We start from the raw sequence: 16,863 nt of genomic DNA, 5'->3' as shown, positions 1-16,863 counted from the left end.
TGGCGGCTGTCAGCGAGTTTGACAGCCAACGCTCAATTTTTCCGGCGTCGCTGACAGCCACAGGTTCGGAAACCGGACGCCGGCAAAATTGAGCGACCGTCTTCCGACCCACGAGCTGCGGGCCGATTTTTAATTTTTTTTACACTTTTGGGGCCTCCGACTTAATATCGCTATGATATTAAGTTGGAGGGTGTAGAGAAAAGCAGTTTTTTCTGCTTTTCTGTGCACTTCCCCGGTGCCGGCCGAAATTAACGCCAGCCTTTGGGCAGGCGTTAATTTCTGAAAGTAAAATGTGCGTCTTGGCTGCACATTTTACTTTCGGTATAGCGCAGGAATAACTAATAGGGCCATCAACATGCATTTGCGAGTTGCGGGCGATATTAGTTTCGGGGGGGGGGGGGGGGGGGGGGGGGGGGGGGGTTGGCCGTGCGTATTCGACGCGCTATTACCCCTTACTGTATAAGGGGTAAAGCTAGCGGGTCGAAAATACACGTCCAAACCCGGGCTAACAGTACGCTCCGCTGAAGCGCACTGTACTGTATCGGCCTGAAAAATAGCAAAGCTGTTGCTCTAACATTCAACTACTTCTCAGTTATACAGAAATTTGAGCAGTCCAGCTGTATGCAGAAAACTCCTGCACATGCCCAGATTTAGTAGAAAGCTCTGGAAGAACAGAAGTGCTAATGAGTTGATAATATTTTTGTAAAAGGCTCTGGGGGAAAAAAAAAACCAAACCTCCTTGTGCCTCTAAAAATTAGGTCAAATAACGAACAGAAACTGAAGAAAGCAGAACTAGTGCTGTCACAATATCAAGGGTATTCCCCCACTTACCATCCGACTGCCATTTCAGCATTCTCTTCAAAGAGTTTATAGTTTCAATTTCTTGTATAAAGGCAGAGTGCTGGTGGCTTCAAGTATAATGTAGCTTGTGTTTATAGATACTGAGTTAGTCAACTGAAATGCTTATTATATTGAACAGACACTGAATATTAGTTTATTATTATCTTTATTACCTGGAAACAAAAACATTTGCATAATGGAGCAACTTCTATAAACCAAAATTAAAAAGATGTGAACAAACTGAACAAAATCATAAACAAATGCCATCATTAGTTAATAAACTATACTCTAGCACCGAGGTTAACAAATTGATCCATTTGACAATAGACAGGGACTTGCGTTTTGCAAAGTACCCGTGTTTTCTATTTGTTTAGTAAATCAAATTGAAAGGTGGAGCTAAAAATGTCACTGTGATTGAAAAGCAATGTTCTTTCCTATTCAGCTTCATGGACATTTGCAAGATCCAAATCCCAGTTTGCTTCATTAACACACAGAAGTAGACTCTGCGGGGACCTTATTACAAACGCCTTGCCCCACAAAACCCCACTTTTAATTTGTTCCCTGACATTCTCTTAAAACACTGCTTTCAACCCATTCAATGATTGGAAGCCTTTTGTTCAATTTGTTTACTGATGTTATTACTTTAATGGTAACAGTACATACCGTAATACATAACTGACCGGAGAGAGCAAAACTATAACAGGTTCCCAGGTTTTATTACTGTACAGATGGGTGCTGCAAAACAGCTTATAAAATATGAATTTTTCATTTCTTAATGATTGGTACATAGCACTTGAAAAACCTTCCAAAAGCACCAGAGGATACACCAACAACTCAGAACAATGCTTCCAAGCACAGAATTTGTTGAAAGAGGTCGTTCCACATGACGTGCCCCTTTTACAGGAACACTTTAGAAAATCATTTTAAAATCCTTTTGTCAAAGACAAAAAAAAAAAAAAAGTTATTCTTATGAATTCCTGGTCCATCTAGCTTTTCCTTACACATGTTTCTTAATAGATATTAAAGTAAAACAGGTTTGAATTGTTACTCGGAAAACTACCCCCCCCCCCCTCAAAAAAAAAAATAAATCTGTTGCAAGACCCTCTTTTTTATTTACAAAAAAAATGTGCAGCAAACTTACCAAAACAGAAGCATGCATTAACAATTGTGTAACAGAATTTGGTGACCATAACCTGACCTACTCAATCGGCTTTCAAATCTATAAGTGGCCCTGGGCCACCTCGTTTTGAAGGCAGGGAGTCTAGCCAATGCAATGCCTGTTGAAAACCAGAAAGAAAATCTGACCGGAAGTTTTCAGAGAGCTTGCCACCCTGCTGTCAAGCATGCAGTACATCATCTGGGTTAGCAACAAGGACCACGGACTGAATTATTAAAAAGTGAACAGCAGCAAGATTTTGGTTATTCTGCATTAATGAGAAGTGCAATTTTCAGTAGTAACTTAAAACACAATTTGTAAAAACAATGAAGCCACTATCACTTAATTCAATGCTTAAAGCTGTATGATGTTTTCAGCAAGAGAAAAAAAACAACCCTTCAGATTTATATGTCAAGAATAAAATAATTCTCACAGCTAACAAGGTACAGAATAAATTCAATATTGAATATGCACATCATTGATCACACCAATTACACATAGAATAACCTCCACCATATACATTATAACTTATAAATTACTTAAGATCTCCACATTGCCTATGGAATGCAAGGCCTGAAATTTTACAACTAAAGCAAAAGAAAAGAAAGTTGTGTGTATTTCTATCCTAATTTCAGACACACAAAACGTTACTTGAACCATACCTAGAAAACTGAAATGGCATTATTGTAACAAGCTCAATCAGTGTATGTGTTGCAGTCACAACCAGGAAGAAAGAAGTGCTGCTGTCTCTTAGTGAAACATTCATGCTTGGCAGCGGACATTTCAGAATCTAGAACACCTACCTATGCATGGCCAGCTTTAAAACCTACTGCCTCTAATGCAGAGGTGTACTGCTGAGTAATTGGAACCAAGCTCATCCTGCCTTCAGTCCTTTTATCTATGTCTAGCAGGGACAGAAAGAGAGAAGTCAGGCCTCTGGTACGCTGCGAGACACACAGCAGTTTCCCTTTAGCCTACGGTCCATAAACAGACCACGCTCAATTCTGCACACATTTGGTGCAGCCCACCAGGTAGGCCAGCCTAAGTAGAGACATTCAAGAAAAGGATTCATTGCCAGCACTTTGAAAGCAGCAAATATCTAAAAACGGTGATGGAGTTTGATCGGTAAACCATACAGAATTAAATAAGGCTTTTAAAAGTGATACTTCTGTACATTTAGGTACATGTTGACTCTCATCTTAGAAGCTTAGATAATATATATAGATAATATATATAGTAATTTCTGAAGTCAAAGATGGGCTTGGTAAAGGAAGTATTTTACATCCTGAAGATACCAGGCATTTAAGAGAGAGAATGGAGCTAACCTAGCACATTCCACTCACTGAACAGCAACACCATCATCATTCGAAGATTTCAAGTATTCTGCCTTTTGTCTTTCACTACAATGACCCTATCCATTCCAGGACTAGCCTGAGGCTCACCATAAATGTTTTTACATGTCCTTTTCTTTACAAACCTGTCTTTACAGATTTGGAGAAACCATTACAACAAAAAGTACAACCAACCAACAGCGAATGTTGAAAGTGATTGGTAGGGGAACTATATTGCATCCAATGGCCTGTCCAGCAGGAGGCCAACAAATATTACAAAGCTAATAGTGCCACTACAACATTGATGATTATAGCTAATTTTGTTATGCTTATTTTACAGGATAATCCACAGTGAATGGAACAAATCACTTAAATAAACAGTGCACATTTTTTCTTGTTTGGAAGTGACATGTACGGAGTAGACAGAAAGCAAGCATTCTAGCACACAACTGTTGGGTCCATTCTGGACTTGCGTTGATGCACGTGCAATAAGGTACATTTAATGAAAGATTAGTTTGGAAGATCGGCATTATTGCTGCGGTTTCCATATTTATGATGAATGATGAGTAGCACTACTCCTAGAAAGAAGCAGATAGAACCAACTGTGATGTATGCAATTCCCAGGAAGGGGTTTTTTCCTCCCATCCAAGAGATGGTACTCAATATCATCCGCTTTCGGCCATCAAAGATATGTACAGGGTAATCTGAACAGTGTATAGGAAAAGTCATTCTGGTGCTTTACCATTGCCATAAAACCTCCATCATTGCTCAAGCATTCTGAAAGCACTCTATCACTATTACTTTACTAAAAAATAAGCAACTATTTACACTGGAAGCATGCAAACAAAGCACTGTACTTAGTAGGCATGACATCAGAAATACAATGAAATTTACTAATCTGAAGATTTGCAGCAGTTGTGCAAAACCTGCCTGCGGTTATCAAATCAAGGTGGATGGAAGTCACACTTCCCGTAATGAATGTCTACACAAAAATTAAATTGTGACATCACCAGTTACTTTAGTAATAAGCCGTGCTGAGTCCTCAGTGGGAGTTTACTCATGTTCAAGCACAGGTTTTTCGGTACTAAACTTGCCCAGGTATGCAATAAGAGCTTTAGCTAAAAAAAACCTGTGCTAAAGAACCCATGGCAAGCTTAGCATATCTGATGCAAAGTGCAGAGTAACGGGCTTTATTAATTTATTCAGTCCTGTACTGTCTGCTGACCGGTCCCTCCACTGTCAGAGAAAGGACAATCCCCTTTCAGAAGGCTGCCCTTTCAGAATTTTGAAAGGAGATTGATCCTTTCACTGACTTGACAGTGGAGGGACCAATTGGTTGCCAGTGAGAAAACAGCTCTGTTGGAAGTGGCAAGGTCTTCTCTGGCAGGGGTGGTGGGGATTTGGAGGGCTGGATTCTTTAAGAGGAGAGGGAGGGGGCTGGGACCCAGACTAGACCTAACCTGGATCCTGCCCTGGACTTTTTTTTTTTTTTTTTTTTTTTTTAATAGATGAGAGGGAGGGGATTTGGCATCCTAGGGAGGGAGAACTTGCCAGGCCAACCTGGTCATGCCAAGCAGGAGGGAGGGAGCTCCAATCAGTGAGATCAGGGGACTTTTTTTTTTTTTTTTTTTTTTTTAACTCTTGATTTATTTGCACATCCCCTTCAATTCATGGGGACTGCGGTTTTTACATATGCGCTGAACAGAATCCATTCTAAAATCTAACCGATTTTAGCATAGGTTTTATTACATCTGCCTACGTAGCTGCTTTGGAAATTAATCGACATTTTAAACCAATTCTTCCGAAGATGAAAGTGTAGAAAGGATTAACACATACACATCACACGTGGAATGCAAGCCGCTTCAGAGGTTTCTCATGAGCTTACACCATAGGATGGAAAAGGGGCATGTGGAGACTCTGGAGAAGAGGCACTTGGATAAATGACAAAATCAGCTGGTCCATGCAGCTGCTTCTAGCCCAGTGGCTCAGTGACAGTACTGCAGCTGAGGAGACATGTTACAGCTTCTGTCTGACAGGACTTAAGCACCTCATGGAGGTGCTGTGCTCACGTTCCAGGGAGGAAGGGGGAAGTGGCTGCTGCTACTGTGGCAACTTGTTGGCACCAAGAGTCTGAATCTCAAAAGAGATATTCCTGTAACTCTTGGCCCACAAAGCACATCTCTCATATAGAGGTGTGTGCGTATAACTTTCCCAAAACAGCATACATAGCGCATATGACAAGTGGGACTACCTGTAGAACACAAGTACACAATTATCCTCTACTAAATAAATTAAAAACAAAATCCCAGAATCACTTAAAAAAAAAAACAGAGGTCCATAATCAAAAGCAGTTAGCCAGTAAAATGAACATTTAGGCACATATCCGGCTAAATTAAGGGCGTTCGGAGGGCATAACTGGGAGAAACTGAGTTAGCCGGCTAAGTTAACCAGTTAATTCCAATATTCAGAGTTAGCCGGATGACTTAGTTGGCAATGTCTGATCAGGTCAAAGAGCTGTCCTAAAGTTAGGTAGCTATAGCTAGCCGGCTAACTTTAAGACAGCCGGCTTTATTCAGTTGTGTGGTTTCAGTATTGAATATACCTCCAAAGTCAGGCGGAGAAGTTTATCCAGACCGGTTCTCTGAATATGGACCTCACAGATATTGTCACTTTCTTCCCACTGTACCACACTTTAATATTTTGTATTTAAAGTGTGTAACCAAATTTTACTAAATATACAAGTTTGCTTATCATAAATGGTGTTACCTGTAGTCAGCAGGATGTGGGGGATGTCAACTGGAGGATCTGAACAGACCCTTCTCTCTAAGCGCACAGAGCTTTTCCTCTACTATGTGCGAGAAATTGAGGAGACTTGAGCACAGATGGCTTATTTAGGAAGAAAGGCATATAAGGAGGGTAATTAACTAAAGCCTGAACTCACTGACTCTTTCGGCTGACATGACTGAGAGAAGCAGATTCCAATGGTTCAAATGGCAGCTTTATCAGTTTTAGATCCCCTGGAACAGGTGAATTTTACAACTGGAGATTTAGTATGCTATAAGCCTTTCATCTTCAGAGAGTCAGCCGTGTTGCCCCTAGATTTATCAAAATGGAATAAAATAAAGCGTAAATAGTGCCCAAGATAAAAAAGGGGATGTGGTTAGGCTAATTTTCCTGCTCACAGGAAAAGACACATCACTGAAGATTCTCTGCCATTTCAATTGATGAAAGGCACAAGAAGAGTTGATTTGTACAATGTACTCTCTACCTAGCTTCAAACAAGTTAGGTAGAGTGCGCAACAAGCGTTAAGGCCCTAACGCAAAATGATAAATGACCTTGTTAGTTTGGTGTAGCAAAAATGACAAAAGGCAGGTGGCACCTTATAGACTAAACAATTTGAGGCATGAGCTTTTGAGTATGGAATGGAGATTACCTACTCAAAACAAGAGCAAGCTTAACTACTATGGCACTGAGGTATACTCTCACTGATGAGGTGCTTAGACCTGACATAGAAAAAGAGAGCAAATAGTTCAGTAACACTCTGGATTCACATGCAAATGGATCTAAGGAACTGTGTTGGCATCATGTGGAGAACAGTTTCTATTTAAATCTGTAGGCTCTTCTAGTTGATGGTTTCCTGGCAGACACTAAAATGCCCTCAAACTTCTTGGGTAAGGACAACTCGACGATCATTGAGCATTCAACATTCAAGCTGTCAAGAAAGGGAGGGAGGGAATGTGTGGATGAAACAGACATCCTTCTTGAGTTAAAAAGCATGGATCTGATCCGAAAGGGATCAGAGAACTGCTGGACAGCTGTACTAGATATGATCGGTAGAGCAAAAGCTCTTAGAGAGAAGTGTCTGTTCAGTCCTGCTAGATGACGTCACCCACGTCATTTCGAATTCATCCCTGTTTGATGATAGAGAAAAAAATCTTAACCATGAAAGAAATTCAAATTTAAAAACATAATATAATCCTTTCAACCAATTTAGTGACGAGACCTCTGTAAAGTTACTGCTGTGCAGGCAATTTGTTTATTAACTACACAAAACAATACTATAATATTCTCTCTAGTCACAGCAAACCCCAAAACACAAGCTTGAGTATTACATTTTTTTCTTATCAATAAGATGACAGCAGATATTGATGAGTGACAATATAATTCTGAACCTTTGAACTGGCAGAGGGAATGCTGTGACAATCTACCTGCCATCTCTTTTCTCCTTGTGTCATCTCAATGTACAAATGCTTTTTTCAAATCTGATAAATTCCTCACAGGAAATATTGTGATAGCTAGCATGCAAACATCTATGTGAGGACTACCATCCTGCTTGTCCTGTGAGAAAGCAAATGTTGCTTACCTGTAACAGGTGTTCTCACAGGACAGCAGGATGTTAGTCCTCACGAAACCCGCCCGCCGCCCCGCGGTGTTGGGTTCGTAACATTTTATTATATTATTTTTCGGCACTGCCTGTAGCTATAAAATGAGACTGAAGGGGGACTCCTGCTGGATGCAGGGTTGGTGCCATGCTGGGCATGTCCATTAGGGGGCCAGTCAAAGTTCTGGAAACTTTGACAGAAGTTTTCCATGATTGGGCTCCATCCTGTGATGTCACCCATATGTGAGGACTAACATCCTGCTGTCCTGTGAGAACACCTGTTACAGATAAGCAACATTTGCTTTCCCACACTTATCAGACTAAATTCCAATTTATCCATTAAAGTAGCACCTTTGCCACTACTTAGATGGGCAAATTTGAATTTATCCGGATATAATTTTTCATTTTTAGACTTATTCAGCTATCTTATATACCCAGCTAAGTCAGAAAAGTGCTAATTAGATGGACAAGTGGCCCAGTTCAGACTTCTCTGGCTAAGTGCCACTACACAGCCACATAAATTGGAATTTATCCAAGTAAGTGCCACTTTTCCGGATAAGTACGAACTCGTGTGGCTCGCATATCATTTGCACGCAGGTTATAAAATATAGAAGTAATTTTCCATGCACCCACATACACGCAGTTTTGAAAATTATCCTCAAGGAGTCTTGCTGATACAGGTATTTATTTATTTAAGTTCTTTTAATATACCGATGCTCAAGACAAGGTCTTATCGTACCAGTACTTCATTTCAGCGCAGATCTGAGAGATAGCCTCATGAAAAAGATTATCATTCAAACAAGGATTTGTCAAAGGATACTGTAGGCAATTTTTAGGGAGTAGTTTCCAACTGCCAGGGTGGGCTGCACGGGAGTTTGTATTAGTCGATAGAGCTTCCGGAAGGTGGGCAGTGCTGCAGTGCGCATCCATACAATGAAATCCTCATTGATAAAGCCATTGTTCTCAGAATCTTCAATATCCAGCATGTATACAGGGATTTGCCAATTCACAGGTTTTGTTGTACCTGAAATGAAAAAACACGTTTTTGTGGACTCAGCAGTTTCCTCCTGCCCTCTAGACCTCAAGAGACATCTGAATCAGTGCTGGCGGTGTGAATGTTCACTTGAAATTAGCTGGGGACCCCCCCCAATTCATATTCCCTCCTAAACTTATTTTAGTCCAGTCATTGAAATGGCAGTCCTCTGCCAGGGCCATACATCAGGGATCCATCCTGAAGTCATGGACCATAAATCCAGCTACTGCTTCAGGCCATTACGCAACCTCAATTCAAGCCTATCAGGGGCTGTAAATGCTGCCTGAGCATCCACAGCCCACCAAGAGAAGAGAAGACCTGAGTCAGGAATCAAATCAGGTCCCTCCGCATGGCAGTGCCCAGCACAGCCATTAAGCCACTAGGCCAGGTCTGTGTTAAAGCTTTCAATCGTATTCTATAGGCAACAATTATTTTCCAGGAGAAATAAAGAGGACATAATGCAAATGAGAATGAGGCCAGCCCTGTGGCTCAAGCTGCAGCACAGGAAACAACTTCAAGTCTCTTGTTCAACACTGAGGATGTCTCTCTCAGGGCTACTGCCCAGTAGGGAAGGGTTAGGTCGGCCGTCATAGTTGGTGATTCGATTATTAGGAATGTAGACAGCCGGGTGGCTGGTGGGCGTGAGGATTGCCTGGTAACATGCCTACCTGGTGCGAAGGTGGCGACCTCACGCGTCACTTACATAGGATTTTAGACAGTGCTGGGTTGGAGCCGGCTATCGTGGTACATGTAGGCACCAGCAACATAGGAAAATGTGGGAGGGAGGTTCTGGAAGCCAAATTTAGGCTCTTAGGTAGAAAGCTGAAATCAGAATTCTCTGAAATGCTCCCTGTTCCATGCACGGATCCCCAGGGGCAGGCAGATCTCTGGAATCTCAATGCATGGATGAGACAATGATGCAAGGAAGAGGGATTCAGTTTTGGAAGGAACTGGGGAACCTTTTGGGGAAGGGGGAGCCTTTTCCGAAGGGATGGGCTCACCCTAACCAGGGTGGAAGCAGGCTGCTGGAGCTAACCTTTAAAAAGGAGATAGAGCAGCTTTTAAACTAGAACAAAGGGGAAAGCAGACAGTCGCTCAGTAGTGCATGGTTCGGAAGGAAGTATCTTCAAAGGATACTAATGAACTGTTAGAGTTAGGGCATCCTGAAAGAGAGGTTCCAATAATAAGAAATGTAGAACATGTGCCTATAAGTAAAGAATCACTTGAGCTAAAAGATTCCAATTTACCCCTGTTAACTGAAAAGCAGAATATTAATATAAACAAAAAACACACTTTGAAATGTCTGTATGCTAATGCCAGAAGTCTAAGAAGTAAGATGGGAGAGTTAGAGTGTATAGCAGTGAATAATGACAGACTTAATTTGCATCTCAGAGACATGGTGGAAGGGAGATAACCAATGGGACAGTGCTATACCTGGGTACAAATTATATCACAATGATAGAGAGGAGCAACTTGGTGGCGGGGTGGCACAGAGCCCAACAGGATAAAGATCCTGCAAGAGATTAAATGTAGAACTGAATCTTTATGGGTAGAAATACCTTGTATGTTGGGAAAGAGTATAGCAATAGGTGTATACTATAGTCCACCTGGGCAAAATGACGAGACTGACATTGAAATAAGAGAAATTAGGGAAGCTAATCAAATTGGTAATGCAGTAATAATTGGAGATTTCAATTACCCCAATATTGAGTGGGTAAATGTAACATCAAGAAATGAAAGACAGAGAAAGTTCCTGGATGGAATAAATGACAGTTTTATGGAGCAATTGGTTCAGGAACTGACAAGAGAGGGAGCTATTTTAGATCTAATTGTCAGTGCAGCTCAGGATTTGGTGAGAGAGGTAACGGTGGTGGGGCCGCTTGGCAATAGTGATCATAATATTAATGACTGAATTAATGACTGGAAGGGGACACAGTAAGTAAATCCACTGCTCTAGCATTAAACTTTTAAAAGGGAAACTTTGATAAAATGAGAAAAATAGTTAAAAAAAAAAAGAAAGCTGCAGCTAAAAAAATGTTAAGAGTGCAACAGGCATGGACATTGTTAAAACCCACCCACCATCTTAGAAGCGTAGTCCAGATGTATTCCATGCATTAAGAAAGGTGGCAGAAAGGCCAAATGACTGCCGGCATGGTTAAAAAGTGAGGTGAAAGAGGCTTTTTTAGCCAAAAGATCTTCATTCAAAAATTGGAAGAAGGATCAATCAGAAAAAGATTAGTTAAAGCATAAGCACTGGCAAGTTAAATGTAAGACATTGATAAGACAGGCAAAGAGAGAATTTGAAAAGTTGGCCGTAGAGGCAAAAACTCACAATTAAAACTTTTAAAAATATATCTGAAGCAGAAAGCCTGAGAGGGAGACCATTAGACCGTTAGATGATGGAGGAGTTAAAAGGGCACTTAAGGAAGATAAGGCCATCGCAGAAAGACTAAACAAATTCTTTGCTTCTTTGTTTACTGAAGATGATGTTGGGGAGATACCCGTTCCAGAAAAGGTTTTCAAGGGTGACGATTCAGATGAACCGAACCAAATCATAGTGAGCCTGGAAGATGTCAGATTGACAAACTGAAGAGTAGTAAGTCATCTGGACCGGATGGTATATACCCCAGGGTTCTGAAAGAACTAAAAAATGAAATTTCAGACCTATTACAATTCATTTGTAACCTATCATTAAAATCATCGATTGCACTTGAAGACTGGAAGGTGGCCAATGTAAACCAGATATTTAAAAAGGGCTCCAGAGGTGATCCACGAAACTGTAGACAAGTGAGCCTGACTTCAGTGCCAGAAAAAATTGTGGAAACTGTTATAAAGAATAAAATCACAAACATTTGGATAGCATGATTTAATAGACACAACCAGCATGGATTTACCCAAGGGAAGTCTTGCCTCACAAATCTCCTATATTTTTTGAAGGGGTGAATAAACATGTGGATAAAGGTGAACCGGTGGATGTAGTGTATTTGGATTTTCATAAGGTGTTCAACAAAGTCCCTCATGAGAGGCTTCTAAGAAAACTAAAAACTCATGGGATAGGAGGTGATGTCCTTTTGTGGATTACAAACTGGTTAAAAGATAGGCAACAGAGAGTAGGATCAAATGGTCAATTTTCTTAGTGGAAAAGGGTAAACAGTGGAGTGCCTCAGGGATCTGTACTTGAACAGGTGCTTTTTAATATATCTATAAATAATCTGGAAAAGGTACAAAGAGTGAGGTGATCAAATTTGCAGATGACACAAAATTATGCAAAGTAGTTAAATCTCAAGTGGATTGTGATAAATGCAGGAGGACCTTGTGAAGCTGTAAGATTGGGCATCCAAATGGCAGATGAAATTTAATGTGGACAAGTGCAAGGTGATGCATTTAGGGTAAAATAACCCTTGCATTAGTTACACGATGTTAGGCTCCATATTAGGCGTTACCACCCAGGAAAGAGATCTAGGCATCATAGTGGATAATTCATCAAAATCGTCAGCTCAGTGTGCTATGGCCGTCAAAAAAGCAAACAGAATGTTAGGAATTATTAGGAAGGGAATGGCGAATAAAATGGTGGATGTCATAATGCCTCTGTATTGCTCCATGGTGAGACTGTACCTTGAACACTGTGTACAATTAAACTCTGGAATTTGTTGCCAGAGGATGTGGTTAGTGTAGTTAGTATAGCTGTGTTTAAAAAAGGATTGGATTGGATTGGATAAGTTCTTGGACGAGAAGTCCATTACCTGCTATTAAGTTGACTTAGATAATAACCACCGCTATTACTAGCAACGGTAACATGGAATAGACTTAGTTTCTGGGTACTTGCCAGGTTCTTATGGCCTGGATTGGCCACTGTTGGAAACAGGATGTTGGGCTTGATGGACCCTTGGTCTGACCCAGTATGGCATGTTCTTATGTTCTTAATTCTGGTCGCCGCATTTAAAAAAAGATATAGTTGCACTGGAGAAAGTACAAAGAAGGGTGACCAAATTGATAAAGGGGATGGAACAGCTCCCCTATGAGGAAAGGCTAAAGAGGTTAGGTTTGTTCAGTTTGGAGAAGAGACGGCTGAGAGGGGGATATGATAGAGATCTACAAAATCATGAAAGGACTTGAACAGGTAAATGTAAATCAGTTATTTATTCTCTCAACAATAAAAAGACTAGGGGGCATTCCATGATGCACTTAGGGAAAAAAAAACTACAGGTACACAATATTGTGTTCTATATTGGGAGCCACTACTCAGGAAAAGGACCCTGGAATTCTTGTGGACACTATGTTGAAATCCTCAGCTCAGTGCACAGTGGTGGTCAAAAAAAGCAAATAGAATATTAGAAATGATCCAAAAAGGAATGGCGAATAAAATGAAAAATATATTGCCTCTGATTACAGCCATGCACTTTCATTTGAGTACTGTGTGCAGTTTTTTTTGCCCTATCTCAAGACAGACATAGCTAATCTAGAAAAGATGCAGAGGATAGCGACAAAAATGATAAAGCGGATGGAACATCTCATATGACAGGCTCTGCAGGCTAGGGTTCTTCAGCTTGGAAAAGGGGACTGCTGAGAGGGTACATGACAGACGTTTATAAAATCATGAATGGGGTGGAATGTGTAAATAAAGGACAGTTATTTACCCTATCAAATAATACTAAAACAAGGGAACACACTTCATGAAACTAACAGCCAGCAGATTCAAAACAAATCATAGAAAGTACCTTTTCATTCAGCACACTATCAAGCTGTGAAATCCTATGTCAGCGGATATGCTCTAGGAAACTAGCATAGTGGGATTTAAAAGAGAAGTCCATAACACATAGCTAGATAGACTAAGGAAAGCTATTGTTTATTCCTGTTACTGATTCCTGGGATAGATCTACCAGGCACTTACAACCTGGATTGGCCACTGTCGTTGGACCTTAGTCTGACTCAGTATGGCAATTGGAGAAATTACTTACCTGATAATTTCGTTTTCCTTAGTGCAGACAGATGGACTCAGGACCAATGGGTATAGTGTACTCCTGATAGAGGTTGGAGACGGATCAGATTTCAATCTGACGACAGCCCCTAGTACATATAACCCTGCAGGAAGTGAAGTGCAGCTCTTCAGTATTCTCCTCGAAAAGCATTGTGGATATATGTGTGACTAATTTGATTAATTTGTACTTGGTTAAACTTTATAAACTTGGTTAACTTGATTAACTTGAACTGGTTGAATTGACTATAGCTGGAGACCGCCAGTGTACTCAACCGGAAAGCGTCGACACCCGGTAGGGTGGGTGCCCTAGGTGAATGAAAACATGGCTTACTCTTGAATCATTCGAAATTCCATGCGTAATGGCAGCCAAGGGTGGGATGCTGAGTCCATCTGTCTACACTAAGGAAAATGAAATTATCAGGTAAATAATTTCTCCATTTCCTAGCGTATAGCAGATGGACTCAGGCCCAATGGGATGTATAAAAGCTACTCCCGAACTGGGTGGGAGGCTGCCCATGACCCATTTAGTACTGCCCTTGCAAATGCCGTGTCCTCCCGAGCCTGAACATCCAGGCGGTAGAATCTGGAGAAGGTGTGGATGGAGGACCATGTCGCCACCCTGCAGATCTCGGCGGGTGACAGCATTCTGGTTTCTGCCCAGGATACTGCCTGGGCTCTGGTAGAATGGGCCTTGACCTGTAAAAGTGGTGGCTTGCCTGCTTCTACGTGGGCTGCCTTGATGACTTCCTTGATCCAGCAGGCTATGGTTGCCTGTGAGGCCGCTTCCCCTTGTCTCTTCCCGCTGTGAAGGACAAACAGGTGGTCCGTTTTTCGTACGGGTTCTGACATTTCCAGGTATCTGGATAGGAGTCTGCCGATGTTGAGGTGGCGTAGACTCCGAGCTTCTTCCGAATTCAAGTCATCCGGTGATGGTAGCAAGATTTGATTAAGATGGAAGTGTGATACCACTTTGGGAAGGAACGAAGGGATTGTGCGTAGCTGGATGGATCCCGGATTGAGCCTGAGGAACGGCTTACGGCAGGACAGTGCTTGTAGTTCTGAGATGTGGCGGGCTGAGCAAACTGCCAGCAGAAATGCTGTCTTTAAAGTTAACAGGCGGAGGGACAGACCTCGGAGGGGCTTGAAGGAGGTTCCTGCTAGGAAATCCAGGACCAGGTTGAGATTCCAAAGAGGTACCGGCCACTTTAGTGGTGGGCGGATGTGTTTGACTCCTTTCAGGAAGCGTGACACGTCCGGGTGAGAAGCTATGCTGTCGCCCTCGCTCTTGGAACCATAGCATGACAATGCGGCCACCTGTACCTTGATGGAGTTGAGGGACAGCCCCTTCTGTAGCCCGTTCTGTAAGAATTCCAGGATCACGGGAACTTTAATTGAGCATGGCTTGATATCGTGGTCTTCGCACCAGGCTTCAAACAAACACTCTCCAAATCCTTATGTACGTTAAAGATGTGGAGAGTTTACGTGCTCGGAGTAGGGTGTCAATTAAAGCCCCCGAGTATCCGCTCTCTCACGCGAGCCCTCTCAATGGCCAGGCTGTAAGAGAGAATTGAGCTGGATCCTCGTGGAGGATCGGCCCTTGTTGGAGCAGGTCTCTGTGTGGGGGCAGTGGTAGGGGGTTCCCTGCCAGTAGTCTTCTCATGTCTGCATAGCACAGCCTTCTTGTCCAGTCTGGGGCCACCAGAAGTACAAGTCCCCTGTGTAGCTTTATCTTGTGAATGATTGCACCCAATAGGGCCATGGTGGGAAGGCGTATAATAGGGTTCCCTGTGGCCAGGTCTGTACCGGGCATCGATCCCCTGGGACTGAGGTTCCCGCCTGCGGCTGAAGTACCTGGGTACTTGGGTGTTGGATCGGTTTGCCAGAAGGTCCATGTCTGGTGTTCCCCACCGGTTCACTATCATTTGGAACGCTGTGGACGTCAGCTTCCATTATCCTGGGTCTAGACTTTCCCTGCTGAGGTAGTCCGCCGTGATGTTGTCTTTCCCGGTGATGTGGACGGCTGAGATCTCCTGGAGATTTACTTCTGCCCACGCCATTAGGGGGCTATTTCCAGAGACACCTGTTGGCTTCTGGTTTCCCCCTGCCGGTTGATGTAGGTCACTGTCGTGGTGTTGTCTGACATTACTCTGACTGCTTTGTCTCAGTCTGTGAGCGAATCGTAGGCAGGCTAGTCTGACCGCCCCGCGCTTCTAGGCGGTTGATGTTCCATCCCGCCTCTTCTGCGTTCCACTGCCCTTGGGCGGTTAACTCCTCGCAGTGTGCGCCCCATCCTCGTAGGCTGGCATCTGTGGTGAGCAGGGTCCAGGTTGGGGAAGATAGCCTTGTTCCCCGGCTCAGGTGACTGACCTGCAGCCACCACCGTAGCTGGGTCCAGACTCTGCCCGGGAGTGCTAGACGTACGTCGTAGTTCTGGGACAGTGGATTCCATCGTGATAGAAGTGAGCGCTGCAGGGGTCTCATGTGAGCATGCGCCCATGGCACTACTTCCAGTGTGGATGCCATCAGCCCGAGGACTTGCAGGTAATCCCATGCTGTGGGACGAGGTTCGCTCAGCAGGATTTGTAACCGGTTCCACACTTTTGATCTCCTTGTGGGAGTCAGGCTGTCTTCTTTGGTGTTGAATCGAACTCCTAGGTATTCTAGAGACTGTGAGGGCTGTAGGCAACTTTTGTTTGTGTTGACCACCCATCCTAGGCTTTCCAGTAGAATTTTGACTCTGCTGGTTGCTTGGTGGCTTTCCTCTGGGGATTTTGCCATGATCAGCCAATCGTCTAGGTAAGGATGGACGAGGACGCCTTCCTTCCTCAGTGTTGCCGCCACCACCACTACGATCTTTGTGAACGTCCGGGGTGCTGTGGCTAATCCGAAGGGTAGTGCCCGGAACTGGTAGTGACGGTCCAGGATTTTGAAGCGTAGATAGCACTGGTGTTCCTGATGAATTGGGATGTGTAGGGAGGCCTCCGAAAGATCCAGGGATGTGAAAAACTCTCCCGGTTGTATCACCCTTATTACGGAGCGTAGGGTTTCCATGCGGAAGCGGGGAATCCTCAGGTGGCGGTTGACAGACTTGAGGTCTGTCAACGACGATAAAATAAATGGAATAATGCCCAGTATTTATTTCT

The 16,863-nt window shown here is 42.8% G+C and overlaps 1 protein-coding gene across 1 annotated transcript in view; it reads right to left on the bottom strand.

Annotated features, from left to right (window-relative positions):
• Nucleotides 1-989: 989 nt before the first annotated feature.
• Nucleotides 990-16,863, bottom strand: part of TMEM30A (transmembrane protein 30A) — an 80,635-nt gene continuing 64,761 nt past the window's right edge. Inside the window, exons 6-7 of the mRNA XM_029595610.1 lie at nt 8,530-8,733; nt 990-4,031 (exon numbers count right to left, since the gene is read on the bottom strand). Coding sequence (XP_029451470.1) covers nt 3,838-4,031; nt 8,530-8,733 — 398 coding nt within the window. The 3' untranslated portion in view covers nt 990-3,837. The remainder of the gene's footprint in view (nt 4,032-8,529; nt 8,734-16,863) is intronic.

Source organism: Rhinatrema bivittatum, chromosome 3 (assembly GCF_901001135.1).
Source record: "Rhinatrema bivittatum chromosome 3, aRhiBiv1.1, whole genome shotgun sequence".
Taxonomy (NCBI): Eukaryota; Metazoa; Chordata; class Amphibia; order Gymnophiona; family Rhinatrematidae; genus Rhinatrema; species Rhinatrema bivittatum.
Note: the sequence above shows the minus strand (reverse complement) of the source record. Positions and strands in the feature narration are given on the sequence as shown.